The sequence below is a fragment of the Saimiri boliviensis genome, chromosome 3 (assembly GCF_048565385.1).
Source record: "Saimiri boliviensis isolate mSaiBol1 chromosome 3, mSaiBol1.pri, whole genome shotgun sequence".
Taxonomy (NCBI): Eukaryota; Metazoa; Chordata; class Mammalia; order Primates; family Cebidae; genus Saimiri; species Saimiri boliviensis.
The window spans coordinates 46,276,373-46,296,015 of NC_133451.1; the positions used below are offsets into that span (position 1 = coordinate 46,276,373).

The 19,643-nt window shown below is 38.1% G+C and overlaps 1 protein-coding gene across 4 annotated transcripts in view; it reads right to left on the reverse strand.

Moving 5' to 3' along the window:
* CORIN (corin, serine peptidase) overlaps positions 1-19,643 on the reverse strand; it is a 275,685-nt gene that overhangs the window by 148,976 nt on the left and 107,066 nt on the right. For all 4 annotated transcript variants that reach the window (XM_010344195.3, XM_074396087.1, XM_010344197.3 and 1 more), the window contains one exon: positions 6,874-7,055. In XM_010344195.3, coding sequence (XP_010342497.2) covers positions 6,874-7,055 — 182 coding nt within the window. The remainder of the gene's footprint in view (positions 1-6,873; positions 7,056-19,643) is intronic.

The following is a 19,643-nucleotide window of genomic DNA, read 5'->3' on the forward strand; positions in this document are numbered from 1 at the left end:
CAATTATCAGATGCATTTTTGGAGAATTATTTCTACATGAAAAAAATATTACAACCAAGATTTCTAAAAAGATTCTCTGACAAGTAGAGGATCTCAGATGAGTGTACTTGGAAAATCTCTGTTCTTTAAACATACATTTTTAAATATAAATGTTTCACCAATGTTTCCAAGATTTTTTCCAAGATTAAGATATTTGCAATATCCTCTAATATTGGAGAACCAATGTTTTAAGTAGTATTTGAGTTTGTTATTAAAGAATACTAATAACATTATTTTGATTTTCAAGAACTGATACGTTATAAGCAGCAGTGTTAAAGAACACTGATGATTTTTTTGATTGTCAAGTCTTCTCTATGAATTCTTAAATCCTGTATCAATGGGTTACATTTTCCAAATGACCACTAATGAAGACTACAACCGTTCTTATAAATCAGGAGAAGACGTAGCTAAAATAGAAAAAGATTTAAAGGACTTCTCTTTCAGATGTAGTCAATCAGCCTTCTAATGGCTTTTAGCTATATACTATCTTTTGGAGGGAATCCTAAGTTGGCAGCTGACCTCTATTAAGCAATGTGTGAAAAAGAAAACAAACTTCCATTTCTGGCCATGATCTAGTAACTTGCAGCAGGTCAATGCCCCCATCAAGTACTACTGGAAAAGCCAGATAAAACACAAGAAACATCTGTTTGAAGCCATCTGAGAGCTGATGAGATAATTTGGATGTGAGTGGCCAAAGTCCTAGAGAAAAGATTACTGTAGAACAAAGACTCTACATTCTTTTTTAAAGTTCTATTTTAAGTTCAAAGGTACATGTGAATATTTGTTATCTGGTAAACTTGTGTCATGGGGTTTGTTGTACAGATTACTTCGTCACTCACATATTAAGCCTAGTACCCCTTAGTTATTTTTCCTGATCCTTTTTCTCCTCCAACCCTCCCCCTTCTGGCTGGCCCCAGTTCAGTTGCTCCCCTCTATGTGTCCATGTGTTCCAGTCGTTTAGCTCCCACTTGTAAGTGAGAACATGCAGTGAGTCTACAATCTGTGCACAACTTGTCCCTGACGGAACTTCCCAGCTCTTGGCATGGTGCTAGACATGTGGCCACTGCAAAGAGAAGATAAGCCAGAAGAACTTCTGGCAGTTCTACAAAGGTGAAGAGACAAAAATTAGAGTTTGGTGTTGCTGAAGCAACCAGCCAGATATTAAGAGGCCAAGTAAGCAGCGAGAAGGGAGACACAGAGAAGCAGATGTATCACTTGGGAGGGTTGCCTGACAAGGCATTTGCCACAGAGGGCAGGAGGCTAAGGAACTAAGCAGAAAACCTCTGAAAATTAAAATGAAAATTACAGAAATTATACTGCTCTGAGTGGAAAATAAAATAAAATTTGGAACTACCCAAGGATCAAGGGAATATAGTAGGCCTCCGAGTTTCTCAGTTAAGACTACTGGAGAAGCACACTCTCAGAATGGAGAAAAACCAGAGGTAGATGGAGCCTTATAATAATGAGGCAAAATCAGCTTGGTTTCTGATTAAATTAAGGCTATCTGGCCTCATATGTGCCTAGTGATCATACATGTGGCACATATATTTGATCATATATGTGTCTGGCCCAGGTCACATATATGATCTGGCCACATATGTGTCTACCCTTTAAGAAAGAATCTGTTGCTATATCTGCCAGTGTGCTACTTTTAGCTGTCAGATCCTTCAGGTTTTGCCTCAGCTGTGGAACACTGAAGAGCTCTGCCTCACCCAGTGACACACTTTTCCCAGGAAGGGAAATGACTGATTGAGGTGGAAACACATAGACTTGACTATTTGGGCTCAACATGGGATAACTCTTATAATCCCGATACATTCCAGAACTCCCCAAGGATTTAGCTGAGGCTTTGATGGGTCTGGATCACATTTCAACTCCTTCTGCCCAATGTGGCTTTCTCTCCAACCTGCTCAATAAATACCCTATACACCAAACTTTATCTCAGTTACTGTTTCCAGAAAACTCAACTTTTAGCACTAGGTATCAGGCATGGACAAGAAAGTGGGTCATAAGGTAGGGTTATTGATCTAGATAACCTCACAACTACATCAGCTGTTAAAATTAGCAATCAAGCAGCCACTAGAAGGGGCAGAACATGTTTGCAGATCTCCAAAATGGCCCATTACCAAAGAATTGTCATTAATTTTCTTTCTGTTAGCTACCTGGAAACTCACCTCAGAGCAAATGTCATTATTTGACCTAATTAAGAGCTTACTCAGTGCAAACAGCCTTTTCCTCAGAGTGTTTCTCAAACAACAACAAAAAAATTAATAACCAACTAACATTGCAACTGTCTGAGGTGGGGATATCACTGAGGGCAAACAAGAAGCTACGTAAACAAACTAAAAGAGGGCAGACAATCCAAGAAGGCTGAATAGGAACAGCTCTGGAGTGCAGTTCCCAGTGAGAATGCACAGGATGAGTGATCACCGCATTTCCAAACGAGTTTTTACTGCCCACGGACCAGGAGATTCCTGGGTGGAAAAGCACCATAAATCTCCAGCACAGCTGTTTCAGCCAGCACAGCAGGTCTCCACACAAAAACTCACACAAATCTGGGTGGCCATTCCAACTGGCACCTGGAATGCCTGGGAGACAGAGTTGCCCATTCAACTGAAAAAAAGGGAGCTGAAACAGGGAGCCAGGTGATCTGGTTCAGTGGGTCCCACCCCCACAAAGACCAGCAGTCTGAAACACTCTGGACTGAGAGTTTCACAGCAAGCACAGCTAGACCCAGGACAGTCCAGCTCTGTGGGGGGAAGGGCGCTGCCAATACTGAGGCAGTCCACCACTACCAAGGCAGTCCGCCATTACTGAGGCAGTCCACCATCATCGAGGCAGTCCGCCATTACCGAGGCAATCCACCATTACTGAGGCAATCCGCCATTACCAAGGCAGTCCACCATTACTCAGGCAGTCCACCATTATAGAGACAGTCTGCCATTACTGACGAAGACTGCTGTTACCAAGTCTGTTCTAACTATACCTCTATAAACAAAACTGTAAGGAGGTTCACACAGCAGCTGCACAGAGCCCACAGCAGCTCAGCAATGCCTCTGCCGGCAGACTGTGACTAGGCTACCTCCTTGCTGGTCAGGGCATCTCTGAAAAAAGGCAGCAGCATGTCAGGAACTTATAAATATATCCCCACCTTCCCAGGACAGAGCACCTGGGAAAAATGGCGACTATGAGTCCCACTGCAGCAGACAAATGTACCCCCCCAGCAGCTCTGAACAGAACAATGGAGCTCACAGCTCAGCACTTGAGCTCCTATAAGGGACAGACTGTCTCCTCAAGCAGCTCCCTGACCCCTGTATATACAAAGAGACACCTCATAATGGAGAGCTCTGGCTGACATCTGGAGGATATCCTGGAACAAAGATAACAGAAGAAGGAACTGGCAGCAATCCTTACTATTCTGCAGATGCTGCAGGTGATCCCCAGGCAAGCAGGGTCTGGAGTGGACCTCCAGCAGTCCTACAGCCGAGGGGTCTGACTGTTAGAAGGGAAACTAAAAAACAAAAAGAAATAACTTCATCATCAACAAAAAGGACGTCCAGTCAGAGACCCCCTCCCAAAGTCACCAACTACAAAGACCACAGGTAGATAAATCCATAAAGATAGGACGAAACCAGTGCAAAAAGGATGAAAACACCCAAAACCAGATGCCTCTCCTCCTCCAAGGGATCACGACTCCTCACCAGCAAGGGAACAAGGCTGGATGGAGAATGAGTCTGATGGAATTCACAGAAACAGACTTCAGAAGGTGGATAATAACGAACTTCTCTGAGCTAAAAGAACATGTTCTAACCCAATGCAAAGAAACTAAGAACCTTAAAAAAAGGTTTGACAAAATGTTAATGAGAATAAACAGCTTAAAGAAGAATATAAATGACTTAATGGAGCTCAAAAACACAACACGAGAACTTCAAGAAGCATACACAAGTTTTAATAACCTAATTGACCAAACAGAAGGAAGGATATCAGAGATTGAAGAGCAACTCAATGAAATAAAATGAGAAGGCAAGATTAGAGAAAAAAGAGTGAAAAGAAATGAACAAAGCCTCCAAGAAATAAGGGATTATGTGAAAAGGCCTAATCTACATTTGATAGGTGTACCTGAATGTGACGGAGAGAATGAATCCAAGCTGGAAAACACTCTTCAGGATATTATCTAGAAGAACTTCCCCAACCTAGCAAGGCAGGCCACCATTCAAGTCCAGAAAATACAGAGAACACCACAAAGATATTCCTTAAGAAGAGCAACCCCAAGGCACATAACCATCAGATTCACCAGGGTTGAAATGAAGGAAAAAACACTAACGGCACCCAGAGAGAAAGGTAAGGTTACCCACAAAGGGAAGCCCATCAGACTCACAGCAGATCTCTTGGAAGAAACCCTACAAGCCAGAAGAGAGTGGAGACCAATATTCAACATCATTAAAGCAAAGAACTTTCAACCTAGAATTTCATATCCGGCCAAACTAAGTTTCATAAGTGAAGGAGAAATAAAATCCTTTACAAACAAGCAATTGCTGAGCGATTTCGTCACCACCAGGCCTGCCTTACAAGAGCTCCTGAAAGAAGCACTAAACATAGAAAGGAACAATCAGTGTCAGCCACTCCAAAAACGTACCAAATGATAAAGACCATTGACACAATGAAAAACTGCGTCAACTAACCGGCAGAACAACCAGCTAGTATCAAAATGGCAGGATCAAATTCACACATAACAATATTAACCCTAAATGTAAATAGACTAAATGCCCTGAATAAAAGACACAGACTGGCAAATTGGCTAAAAAATCAAAACCCATTGATTGGTGTGCTGTATTCAGGAAACCCATCTCATGTGCAAGGATACACATAGGCTCAAAATAAAGGCATGGAGGAAGATTTACCAAGCAAATTGAAAGCAAAAAAAAAAAAAAAAAAGCAGGGGTTGCAATCCAAATCTCTGATAAAATAGACTTTAAACCAACAAAGATCAAAAGAGACAAAGAAGAGCATTACATAATGGTAAAAGGATCAATGCAACAAGAAGAGGTGATGATTCTAAATATACATGCACCCAATACAGGAGCACCTAGGAACATAAGGCAAGTTCTTAACGACCTACAAAGAGACTTAGACTCCCACCAATAATAGTCGGAGACTTTAACACTCCACTATCAATATTAGACAGATCAATGAGACAGAAAATTAACAAGGATATCCAGGACTTGAACACAGATCTGGACCAAGCAAACCTAATAGACATGTACAGAGCTCTCCACCCCAAATCCACAGAATATACATTCTACTCAGTGCCACATCACACCTGCTATAAAATTGACCACATAATTGGAAGTAAATCACTCCTAAGCAAATACAAAAGAATGGAAATTATAACAAACAGTCTCTCAGACCACAGTGCAAACAAATTAGAACTCAGGATTAAGAAACTAACTCAGAACCGCACAACCTCATGGAAACTGAACTGGCTCTTGAATGTTGACTGGATAAACAATGAAATGAAGGCAGAAATAAAGATGTTCTTCAAAACCAACAAGAATGAAGACACAACGTAGCAGAATCTCTGCGACACATTTAAAGCAGTGTCTTGAGAAAAATTTATAGCAATAAATGCCCACATGAGAAGCAAGGAAAGATCTAAAATCAACACCCAGTCATCAAAATTGAAAGAGCTAGAGGAGCAAGATCAAAGAAACTCAAAAGCTAGCAGAAAACAAGAAATAACTAAGATCAGAGCAGAACTGAAGGCGATAGAGACACAAAAATCCCTTCAAAAATTAATAAATCCTGGATCTGGTTTTTCAAAAAGATCAACAAAATAGACTAATAGCCAGATTAATAAACAACAAAAAACAGAAGCATCAAATAAATGGAGTAAAAAACAATAAAGGGGATATCACTACAGATTCCACAGAAATACATACTACCATCAGAGGTGACTACAAACAACTCTATGCACATGAGTCAGTAAACCTCAAGAAATGGATACAATCCTGGACACTTGCACCCTCCCAAGCCTAAACCAGGAAGAAGTCAAAACCCTGAATAAACCAATACCAAGGGCTCAAGTTGAGGCAGCAGTTAAGAGTGTATCAACCAAAAAAACCCACTTCCAGATGGGTTCACAGCCTAATTCTATCAGACATACAAAGAGGAGCTGGCACCACTCCTTCTGAAACTATTCCAGAAAATACAAAAAGAGGGAATCCTTCCCAAATCATTTTATGAGACCAACATCATCCTGATACCAAAACCCGGTAGAGACTCAACAAAAACGAAAACTTCAGGCCAATATCCATGATGAACATAGACGCGAAAATCTTCAATAAAATACTGGCAAACCAATTGCAACAGCATAACGCAAACATCCATCAACAGCGGAATGGAAAAAATATATTGTGGTATACTGTAATCATAAATTATTAGAATGCTATGTAACAATGAGAATGAATGAACCACAATATGAAGATGTAATTAATTTCTTGCTCATAATGCTGAGCAAATAAAGACAGGTTTTAAAAAGTTACATTTTGTATGATTCCATTTATATGAAGTTCAGAATTAAGCAAAACAATCTAAGATGATACAAGTAGAAACAGAGGTTTCTTTTGGAAGGGTGAGATTTGACAGGCAGTGGGCTTGCAGGCATTTCTGAGGATGCCATTAATATTCTATTTCTTGATCTGGGTTCTGGTTACAGGAATCTTGTCACTTTGTTAAAATTTATCAAACTGTGTACTTATTATTTATATCCATTCCTGTATAAATGGTGTACTCAAATAAAAACTTCTAAAAATGAAATTAAACACAGACACTTACATTGCTTTCCGTTTTCCTGCTGCAGTGAGAAGCAAATTCTGCTGACGTTGCTGCTTTCAGTTTCGTTTCTAAACTGGGAGCATTGGAGGAAATCCGGCCAGGAGTAATTCACCATCCCCAGGACTGATTCACAGCCTTCTTTTGCAGCCTCACAGAAGGACCTACAGGGCAGGAGTCCGTGACTGAAAAAAAAAAAAAAACAAAAAAGAGAAAGGTGAAAAATTAATGTCTACAGAACAGTTTTTGAAATAATAGTGAAATTAAAGTTAATTTATACTTACTATAGTCAGGAACTTAAATTTTTACATTCAGTCCAATGACAATGATTTTAGCTACTCGATTGTCTTGATTCTAGAATAAATAGCTAATTTTACATCATCTAACTATTTCTTGTAGGAGTATTCATCACAATTTTTAAAAATATTTACTGAGCTAAAATATAGTCGCAGCCTAAAAGAGCTTTATTAACATCAAAGGGGAAAATTAACATGGAAATGAAGGTCCTCAAATTGCAAAGGCAGAAGTAGGTCGAAAACAAGTTCTTGTATTTTTATCTTTCCTTTGAGAAATTCAAGTATCTTTGAGAGGCAGCAGAGAGTAAGCTGTTCCATTATTAACTTCCCCAGCCTCCCTGGAAAAGGAACATTATGCAGATGAGTGGCAACTTGGAAGACCTTGTACAGTTATTTATCTTTTCAGATGTCATCTGCAAAATAAAATAAAAAAATGCAAGCAATTGTCTGTTAAAAGTATGAGTAATGACACCCCTGGAGCTTATCTTTATTCACTTACATGCCATGAAACAGCCTAGATCCACAGCTCTGTGGATGGAGATGGGATACTAACAAAGTCAAGGCTATGTACTTGCTTCCTTGCAGACTCAGGTAACTTTCTATGCTACAGCTATAGGCTGTATCTCTCACCCTGGCTGGTCAACTGGTAAAGGAATTTCAAATAGTTTTAAGGAAGCTGGGAAAGAAAATATACATGTCAGTTAAATCAAAGTATGTACTTCACAAATGTAGAGTCAACAAGGTATCACAGAATTGTGCAGTATTAGATGTGTAACAAACCTTAAACAGTACCTTAAACAATCCATCACATGAAATCGTTCCAGGGAGATTCTAGGACAGATTTGATGTCAAACAGCTCCCAATGGCAGAAGCAGGAATAGAACTTTGGTGCTTTAAGTTTCAGGACACATTTTACGTACTCTCCCTGGCTCTTCTCTTATAAGAACCTAATCATTGGGCTTTCAAAACTCCTTGATCAGATAGGCACATTTATAATACCCCATTCATATTTCTACAGATTACAAAAACATAGGGGGATATGCCAGCCATTGAGATCAAATGGAACAAATAGGGTCTGTAAAATAATCTTGGGGTAGAGATGTTTGTACATAAAAATGAAAAGGGAAACTCAGCCACTACATTCAGAAAAAAATATTTTACCTTCATCTCAGAAAGTCACCTTAAAACTGAATATCCTTTAGAATAGTGATATTCATATAGTTATCTACATACATTAATATGTAACCAAATTCAATAGTGAAGACATTGAAGAAAAGGTTTTGTATTTGAAAGAATCAGCTTCAGCATATAAAATGTGAATTTGTTCAGGCAAGTTACTTGGTATAAAGAAGACACCTGAAATATATTAGATATTTCTAAGACTGAGAAAGGATCACTTAAATAACACTGTTTTTAAATACATCCTGCCTGTCCTGAATCTTATCCCAGAGAAGTTAGCAAATATATTTTCTCAATTAAAACTAGGATACACAGTTAAGGAATGTGGAAAATATAAAATTACTTATTCTTTGCCAGGCATTGTTCTTAGTGCCACACACGCATCATCTCACTGACTTCTCAGAACAGGATGAGTAATAGGTGTTATTACTCATCCCCAAAACACAAATAAGGAAATTGAAGCACAGAAAAATAAGACATTTGTCCAAGTTCACTGAGGGAATGAGTGTCAGAGTCAGGATTAGAACTTGGGCAGATTGACCCAGGACCTATTCTATCTACTACTGTATTGCAGGTAAGTCCTAATTTCATGAATGCATGTCTTGAAAGCACAACACAATCTTTTTTTTTGAAACGGAGCCTGGCTTTGTCACCCTGGCTGGATTACAGTGGCATGATTGGCTCACTGCAAGCTCCACCTCCTGGCTTCAAGTGATTCTCCTGCCTCAGCCTCCCGTGTAGCTGGGATTACAGACGTGTGCCTCCTCATCTGGCTAATTTTGCATTTTTAGCAGAGATAGGGTTTCAACATGTTGGTCATGCTGGTCTCGAACTCCTGACCTCAAGTGATCGCCTGCCTTGGCCTCCCAAAGTGCTAGGATAACAGGCATAAGCCTCTGCACCCAGCTGAGACTGCAAATCTTGATATGCACTTTGTGAGTGGCACCATCATATACATGATGCGTGAGATCTCCCTTCATTCTACAAAAACCTAGTAAATGTGCATCGAATCAGTGTTTGTCAAGGGGGCTAAGGAACACAAAGAAAGGGTAAAGACATTTCTGCTTTCTGCTGCAGGTGCAAGCCAACCCACGGTAAAGCTGTAAAACAAGCTAGGCTTGTCTTTGGTGTTCCTCCTTTGCCTCCCAGTCCTTGACCAGGGTCCCAGCATCCCAATGCCATCCTGATCACCCTGATGTCAGCACCCCACCCAGATGGCCACCTCTACCAGAGTGCTTGAAACATATTATTCCCTTCCTACAATCAAAACTGCCCTCCTAATTGCAGCTGGTATCAATTAAGCTTTCAAATAAGAAAATGGATGAAAAATAACAGAGTAATACATAATAATAGATGAACACTTAACCCTCCCTGAGACTTTTGCATCATTAGAAGAAGACTGCTCACTGGGGCAAAGGAATCTCTAACTGATGAAATTCCAGATATTATTTAAAGGGTAAAAAAATCATTCAACATTTTTTTTGAAGATGAGAAAAATGTCTGCAAAGCTGAATAACACTCGAGCACAACTCTCCCAAGTGGTTCCTGGAGATTTCTTCATTTCTGAACGTAATTTTTTTTTTAAATCATTCCATATCTTTTCTTAGAATCTTTTAGAGTAACAAAAATGAAGTTTCATGCAGGAGGCCAGCAGACTGTTCTCAAGTTCGAAAGTTAAGTCTTTAATTTGGAAATGCACTCACTGTCATCGACTCTTATGGTGATCATGTACTCTACAGGAAAACCTGAGCCTATCACCTGCATCTTTCACATGGCCACTCCTCTATTGTTTGAACTTGGGCCAACAGTCCACTCATGCCAAGACTCAGTTTCCTCACTTGAAAAATGAGGGTTTTGGAAGAGCTGGAGTGTGGACCGTTTTTCATAGTCCTTTTACTACTAACATTCTGAGTCAAAATTCATTCTTTAAGGCAGTGTTTCTCAGAGGAGCACTGATAATCCCACCAGTTTTGCTAAATTTCAAAAGGTAACAGGCATTTTTCTCAAGATTTGTTCTGGGAATATACAGAGACATTAAAATACCATTAGGCCCTCCGTTCTAAAAATAGGGCCTAAGAAAAATGTCTACAGTGTTTCCAAATAGATCTCTTAAGAGGTATAACCAACTGAGACCCATAAGCTTTAACTTGCTGAACCAGGATATGTGAAATAGTGACAGAGTATTAATAACTAGCAGCACTTTCAAACAGTGAGCAAAATGAGGAGTAATTTGTTCTTGCATTGCATAAAATTTAACTGTCTATGGAAGGTTGAAGCATTTTGCTTTTCATCACATGGAACATAGTGATGAGACAGGCCACACTATTTTGGAATATGTGTCTATATCCAAGCAACAGACTAATGACCTTAAAACAGTGGTCTGCACAGGGAAGGAGTCCACTTTGGTTATCTAAAAACTATTTTAAAAGTGTGATTATTTTAAACTGATGTCTGAAGTAAATTTGGTATTATGCAAAAGTCCCTAGTACATTTCAACTAAAGTTAAAGCAGAAAGCTTTTAAACCACCTCTATTATTATTTGTTGAAACACTTGATAATTGTATAAATAATACACTATATAGTGATAGTGAAGTTTTTATGGTGTTTTCACTAAGTAGGATGTTCTAAAATGATTTATCTACCAAAAATTGTACAGTTTATCTATAAAAATTTAGAGAATTTATCTTCCAATAATTTTGTTATAATGTATATAACAAAATTACTGTATAGATTTTATCTGTGAAAAAACAAGTTCTGATAAGAACTTGTTTAAATTTAAATAAGTCATAGTTTAAATTTTTAAATAAGTCATAGCCACAAAGCAGGCTTATATGTTTAATGGATTTTTAAGTTTTATAAATCACTTTTCTCTTAACTTTTTATTTTGAACTACTGTTAGACTTACAGAAAAATTATTAAAATGTCACAGGAAGTTTCCATGTATCCTTGATCCAGAGTCCCCTAAGGTAAACATCTTACATAACTATAGTATAATTATTAGAACCAGGAAATTCACATTGATACAATACCTTTAACTAAACTAAGGACCATATTTGAATTTTGTCAGGATCTCCATTTAGGATCCTACATTGCATTTCATTGTCACTTTTTACTTTTAGCAAATAAATTAATCTTTAAATATATTAGGAGAACTCAGAATTTAAAAATCCTTTTTCTTGGAAAAAAAACAAACAAAACAGAATCTTTGTGACAGGTAGATTTTAAGATGCCCCCCAATGATCTCTCCTCCCTGGTATTCACGCCCTGTATAATTCTCTCCTTTGGAGTGTGGGCTGCCTGACTGATTTGCTCCCAACCAATAGAAGGTAATGGCATGCCAATTTCATCATTAGTCTACATAAGATTGTGGCTTCTATATTACTAAGAGACTCTCTCCCTTATTGGCTTTGATGAAGCAACTTGTCATATTGAGGAGACCCACATGGCAAGGACCTGAAAGTGGCCTCTGACTGATAGCCAGCTAGGAACTAAGGCCCTCCAGCCAAAGCCTTTAAGGAAATGAAGTTCTTCCAACAATCACATGAACTGAATTTGATCCTTCCCAAGTCAAGCCTTCAGATAAGACCCCAACCCTGCCAACATCTTTATTTCACTGATGTGACAGACCCTAAAGCACCTGGCTGGGCCACTCCCAGATTTTTGACTCACAGAACTTTGTGCAATAATATATGTGTGTTGTTTTAAGCTGATAGGTTTGTGGTAATTTGTTATGCAACAATATATAACTAATACACTTTTTTTGACACATCACGTTGTCAGAGGCATGCTACTGAGTTTAATGTCCATTCATTGATAAGACTTATACCATCATCTTTTTAAAAATACATTCCTAAATTTGTCTTCATTAGGCTAAGCTATTCAGTGAACAATGCTCACTGAATCATAGTCACAGCTCCCGAAGCTGCAGACCTTACTTAGTCATGAGGAGAATGTTAATGTGGAAGGGTCTTCCAAGATAATCTATTCCCACTTTCTCCTTTTGTATTATGAGGAAATCAAAGCTTAAGCAGATTTCATAGCCAAATACTGTGACTCCAGCCCAGTGCTCCCAAATGTCTTGCCTATCTGACCTCCTTGCATAATCCATGAGCAACAGATAACACAGGAACACAAATTAACAGATGACAACACTACCAGAAAACCCAAATAACAATAGACGGCTTGCTCTCCCTATGACGGGCCAACTGCATTGGTTTCCTATGTCAGTACATTGTGGTGCCCTCAAGAGACCTTGTAAGAGGTTAGGGTTAGTGGGGTATGAGAGAAGCAGGAAAGAGGTTTCTTGGTTTCTACTCCACTAAACGTGGGGATGGAAAGCTGTGCAAGGGAATTTTTGCATGTGTCATTGTCTCCCATCAGAAGGTAAATAATGGAAGCAACAGGGGTATTTTTTGGTCATGTTGGCCTGACTCTAAAATCCAGGACTGTGTCATTCTTCTTCTTCATTTGCAATAGTCACGATCCTACCAAGAAAGAGGTGAGCCACTAAAGCAAGATCACTGCAGAATGTTTAATGAAAGGGCTCTGATCTCCTACAGAGTGAAAAGGTACAGGTAGGGTTTAGAAAAAAATCAACATGGGGTAGTACAGCAGGCTGGAGCTGTTAGCACCCTAGGTTTAAGAGACAAGGGGAAGGAGAATTTTCTGGAACTTGGAGAGAGTTGTTTAAGAAAGGCTGCTTGATAGGGATTGGGGCCTCTTACAGCGCGTTGCAGCCAACCCATGTAACCTGGCAGAAAGGAAACCAGGGGATCACTACCCAACCTGCCTGTCCTCCCGCACTCTGATCTCATGTGGTGGCTTCCATTGACTGAACCTGACAGAAGCTAGAAAATTAGCCACTGTTGAAGTGGCTTCTCCTGTGAAGAGCTGGGATAGAGGAGGGTGGAAAGTAGATATGGAGAAGTAAATGAGAAATAGCCAACACAAAGCCGCATGCCCTATGCCTAGAGAAAGCTCAGCAAATACTTGTCAAGGGATAAAATGCAGTGGCGTGTGAGCAGATAATTGAACCATGATTAGCTTGAAATCTGGTAGAAGTGTTTACACCACAAGAATCAGCAATGTCTACAAATAATGGTTTTGTTGTTGGTTTGTCTTTTTCTTTTTCAGGGATCCAATTTACCAGCACACCACTGAATAAAAACCTAAATCATGTCATCTATTACAGAAAGAAAGCTGTTTTCATTTCCACTCAAGAGAAAATTTCTGCCAGGAACTTCTTGAACCAAAGTAAGAAATGATCTCAATATTAACTCCTTTTCCATCACTACTACCACACCTCTTTCATATACATTATTTTTTCAGGGGGTATAGCTCAGAGGTAGAGCATTTGACTGCATATACATCATTTTTTTTGGTGGTAATACCATCTACCTGTCTCCAAGTCCGAAAACCTTTCTAGTCAACTTTGCCATGCATATGCAAATAATCACTAAATACTGCCAGTCCTACTTCCTAAAAATTCTTCAACTCCATTTTCCCTTCTCTCCTTTTTTATTTTTAGAAAAAAATTAAACCAGCTGCATTCTCTCTAATATAAGGTAGATCTGGCTGTTACTCCACCTGAATTGCCTTTTTCTCCCACTTTGTTTACATGGCAAATTTCTCTTCTTCCTCCAAAATTAATTTCAGCAGTTACCTCTTCCCTGCTAGTAGCCTTCCCTAACAATGCCAGATAAAATGAATTCCTCCCCCTTTTGTGTAACCTCCCTACACCTTGTGAACCGATTACATTTTACAGCAATTTAATTGTGTTTGCGTCTGGTCCTCTGTTATGCTGATCCCCTTCAAGACAGTATTATGTTTTATTGATTTCCATATCCCAGCATCTAGCAGTGTGCCTGGCATATTGTAGGCACCAGTAAGTGTTTGCTAAAGGAATAAATAAATTGATAATTTTCCCATTATCTTTGTTGAGTAAACTGATGCCAGGGGCCGAGACAGAGCTAGTTCCTAGTAAGACCCTCTATCCCTCCCTTACGCCTGGCCCCCCGACCCACACTTCCTGCCTTGGCAACAGTAACTGCTTGCAGGACTAATCCCATCATGATCTCTTTTCCCACTTTAGTTAATTACCACAGGACACTCAGTGTATTGGCTCTTCCTCACCTCCCGGACTTCCATATCCTCATGGATCAAATGTAAGCTTTGCAGTAAGGTTTCCTGAACAACACTGCTTAAAATTGCACCTCTTATCACCATACCCCCACCCTCCCAAAGCTCTCCATTCCCCTCTTTTGCTGTTTTATTGCACTTATCTGCTAAACAAGTATTTATTTATTATCTGTCTATTTACTTGCTTACTGCCTACCTCTCACTGATATAAGCTCCACGAAGCCAAGGATATTGTATTTCATTTACAGCTCTATCCCTCCTGGGCACAATCAGCACCCCATAATTATCTGTTGAATAAGTAAATGAATCACATGCAGATGTGACTCCTGCCTGAGAGAAAGCTGTCAGTAGCAAAGTTGGGAGGAGAATCTAACTCCCAACTTAATGGGGTGTACCAAAGCTCACACTACCCTGTCTACGAGGTCTCCGCCACTTCAGGTCAGCAAGTTCTACGTGCTGCATAATTTTAAATAATTCCCACATAAAAGTTAAATTCAGTAAAGTTGTTGTAAATGAAAAGCCTACATACTGAGGGTCTTGTTTATATGCCAATAGTAGTGTGTCACTCTTAAAATAGAAAACCTTGAGAAAATACTAACAGAGAGAAAATAGACAAACTTGAAAAAATACTGACAGGGAAAATACTTAACACAGTTTGAATTAAGATGGGCTTGAATAATGTAAAAACCACACAGCCACTCCGAAAGAGAATCTAAAATTCCAAAATATTTTAACAAAGACGTTCCTGATTCTCATTAATATTGGGCATACTTACCAGGGTCCAGGGGTTGAAAGATTAACAGATCGCAAAAGAAACTTACAATTGTTTAATTATTTTGCAGCTGTTTTGATTTTTACTCATTATAAAATGATGCCATAAATATGGATCTGCGAATAAATTGAATCACAAATATTATTTATAGATTCTAGTCAGAGCTACATAATACCAATGAATTATTGAGGAGAAAAGTACTGCACAGAGCTTGATGAAATGTGTGTGCTGGTGACACGGTAAATAACATCACAAGGCATTTTTAGAAAGATTCGATCTGTCACGGCCTGATTCTCTAGTTTTACATCGTTGCAAAATGAAAGTAATCAGAATTACATGGCTGTATCTTACCTATGCTTTGAGCCCTTTTGGCTCATAAAATGAAACCTCATCTATCACTTTATATTTTATGTATAATGCCAAAAAAGCAACTATGTCACCAGTGTTGCCTGATGTTGAAAAGGGAATGTTGCTAAAACCAGTCACCTGAACAGGCAGGTAGCCAGAACTGGTGGGGCTGACTGCTGTTTCCAGGTTAGCAGACAAATTCGGGAAAATAAGCAGCAAATGACTTTCACAATATTTCTTTGGTAATAGCAGCAATGCTTATCCTTTTTGTTTGACTATTGATCTATACACATTTTAAAAATTATAATTATGAAAATGTTTAATTCTTTAATGTTTTCATTTATTCCAAAATGTGAAATCATTTGGGACATAGGTAACTTAACGTCTAGAGCCTGAAATTCTATTTTCTACCATGAACTGTTTAAGCAAAGACCAATCCACCCAAGACACAGAGGGTCTTAGGAGCTAAGCAGATAACTTAGATCCTCCCCAGGGTGATATCCTGTAAATATTTGTTAAATATTTATTTAGGTGAGAAACTGGATTTGCACTGAAGAGAAAGAGGACTTTAGGTAGCAGGGTCCCAGTTTGCATACTCAACTTAGTAAAGCAGAAGTCCTGCAGTTAACTCGACCCATTCCTTCTGAAGGTAGTTAGGTGATCAGCTGCTGCTACTGGATATGATCCAACATATGTCAACACAATCTCCCCCAAAACCTTCAAGTAGATTCTCTGATTCGTATTCCAAAGCAAACATAAAAGTGTTTTTTGAGAACAACCTATGCTAAACTTAATTTTCTTCATCTTGTTTCATGAGTCTTTAGAGCTCCTTATTCATCAGTGCCATAGGTCACTGTAAATGCACCTCCCTCTCAACCCAGTGAAAAACGAATTAACCTTAGGACGTTGGATTCCTTACCCTAGTGTCTCCAGTAAGTTCTCATCAGTCAGTTTAAATACCTCCAGTAACAGCAAACTCATCATTTCTTTAGACAACAATTCTATATTTATAGAAGTTTATTATCCATAAAATTCTTTAGCTAAGTAGAAATTTACTTTTCAATGACTTTCAATTACTGATTCTATTAGTATGTTTGCTCTGTAAAGGAACACAGAAAAAGTATGCTCTCCTTCCATCTCATGGCCCAGAAACATTTGAGAACAGCCATGGTGCACCTTCAGAGCTTCGCAGCCCCAGTTCCCTTAAGTATTCTTCACATGAACACATTCTCAATCGCTATTCTTGTCAGTATCCTCTAGACATTTTATTTTTGTTTTCTTTCTGTTCTTTATATAAAACTTAATGCTAAGGTTTTCAATTAGAAAATCTTTTTACCTAAGTGCATATGAGTTAATATTAAGAAGCTCGGAGCTACCAAACCAGTCTTCAGGCACAATCGAGTGGTTCCTTATCCATTGGGCCCAGGATTTTAACAGAGATGGAGAAGCGAAAGTTAATTTAGTATCTTTTAGCTGGTTACTCTGCCAACCAGTTCATCAGTGTTGCCTGATTTTATAAAGGGAAGCTCAGGAGCTTCAAAACAAGGCTAAATTATCTCTGGCAATATTATCGAAGCCACCTTAAAGTTTCAATTCCTTTAGTATACATACAAAATTTGATTTATACAAAAATTTTAGGGACATATAGATTACACACAAAATTTAATGCAACTATAGTCAACATATTTCAAATTATCATTAACCTAGACATTTAGTTGGGTTCCCTGACTGAAGAGTTCATTTATTTATTCCTTTACTCAAACAAATATTTAATGAGCACCTGCTATATATTGGGCAGTGTTCCAAACAACGGGCATACAATGATGTACAAAGACAAGTTCTCTGCCACTGTGGAGCTTGTAAGAGAGGCAATATACAAACAGCCAAAAGGAAATATATCCATGCCGTGGTGAAAAATAGAAGGCCCTATTGAGAGTAATCAGAGATGTCTCTGCAGAGATGTCTTCTGAGAAGAGGGCTTAGTGTGCAGAGAAAGACACTAACAGGCAAAAGAAGCATTATGTGCAAAAAAAGCTAGAAAGAAGTTGGCATTTTTGAGAGGTGGAAAGGAAGGTCAGTGCAACTAGAGCAAGATCTACAACACTAGAGGAGCAAAGAAGGCTTCAAAAACTATGGTAAAGACTTATAACTGGCAAAGGGCAGCGCTGTGCTTTGAATCAAGTGTCATCTGCCCCCAGACTTTCAATCACATTCTTTGCAGTTGCCAGATGAAATTCTTTAATCTTCAGTGAACACACATAATATATAATTGGGGTAAAAGTATGGTGTTTTTCAAGAAGCTCATTTAAGGAAACTCATTTGGTTCTCACTGGAAATCTACCAGTCTTTGGTACACTAAAGAAAACTGTAGTATATATGGAAAAGTGAGTACATGACAGAAAACATGTAGTTTCCATGCTTCAGGTATAAAGTTTAATCTTAGTCATGGGCTAAATAAATTTTTTCATATAATTGCTCTGGATATTAAGAATATTTGTTTAGGACCTAGTGGCACATCAATGTCAGAGAGAAAAATAAATAGCCATCACGTCGAATTCTTAATGTTGAGATTTCATTTCGTGAGCATGGAATATCTCTGCAAAGTACTGAAACACATAAGCAAGGTGGAGACAATCTGCTGGGTCTCCTCCATTTTGATTAGTCTGTTTTGCAGTACATTTATTCAAAGCAGACACAGTCTAAAGTAGAAGCTGTGAAAGTTCATTGTTACACAGTATAGTAGACGAGGATCTGAGGTCTCAAAGGATTCAGATTTAAAACATTTACACATACCATTACAATATTTTTAAATTAAGTTTTAAATATTATTAAGTAAGTATTGTCTCTAGGATGAAATACAAATAAATTTTCATTATTTGCATAGCAGAAGAAATTAGTATGATGAATGATCCAAAATAAGGAAATATATAAGAAAAATATGTGTGACTTTAGAATATTTTTATAATACATTTTACTTCTCGGAACTTACTTTGCTTATTAAATTTAACTTGCAGATCCCACACTTACACTAAGTGACAGCAAGAAGCATTGGTCCGAAGGTACAATTATAAAATCAAATATAAAAATAAATACAGGGTCAGATGCAGTGACTCACACCTATAATCCAAGCACTTTGGGAGGCTGAGATGGATCACTTGAGGTCAGGAGTTTGAGACCAGCCTGGCCAACATGGTGCAACCCCGTCTCTACTAAAAATATAAAAATTAGCCGAGTGTAGTAGCGGGTACGTGAAATCCCAGCTACTCAGGAGGCTGAGACAGGGAGAATTGCTTGAACCTAGGAGGCAGGAGTTGCAGTGAGCCAAGATCGTACCACTGCACTCCAGCCTGAGCAACAGAGCAAGATTCTGTTTCAAAATAAATAAATAATGAAATAATGAAATAATAAAAAATAAAATAAGTCCCCACAGGATAGCTGAAAACTAATATAATAATGGATATCATTATTCATTAAAATAGAAAGTTAAAAATGACCATATTAGCACTCTTATCACAATGAATCAGTTAGGGGAAAAGCAAAGTGTACCTAAAAGTGTCCTTAAACTATGAGCAGCTTAAGTAGAAATTTACAACTGATAATTCAAGGAGAGACTGAATTATAACCAGGAGAATGATAAAAATGAATTTAGAGACTACTGGAAGCTGAATGCACTTTCTTTTATTATCTTATTTATATATACACAAGAGCCTATAGAGAAATTAAAGCAAAGGATTTTAAGTGAAATTATTAAAAATCAAGCAGAATTGGAACTGACATCCAGCTCCAGAAGCCCTATGTAGTCTATGTAATTTTGTTTTAATCCGTATAGTATTCTACATTCTTTGCAATCCTTCAATACTTTGAGCAGTTAGCATATGTTAGCAATACTTATTTTATTAATGATTAATAAATGATAATTAATATTAATTATTCATATTATAATTAATGAATTATAATTAGACTATGTTAGGAATGCTTATTTCATTAATAATTAGCTAATATTAATAAAATAATTGATAATATTTTAATAATAATTTATA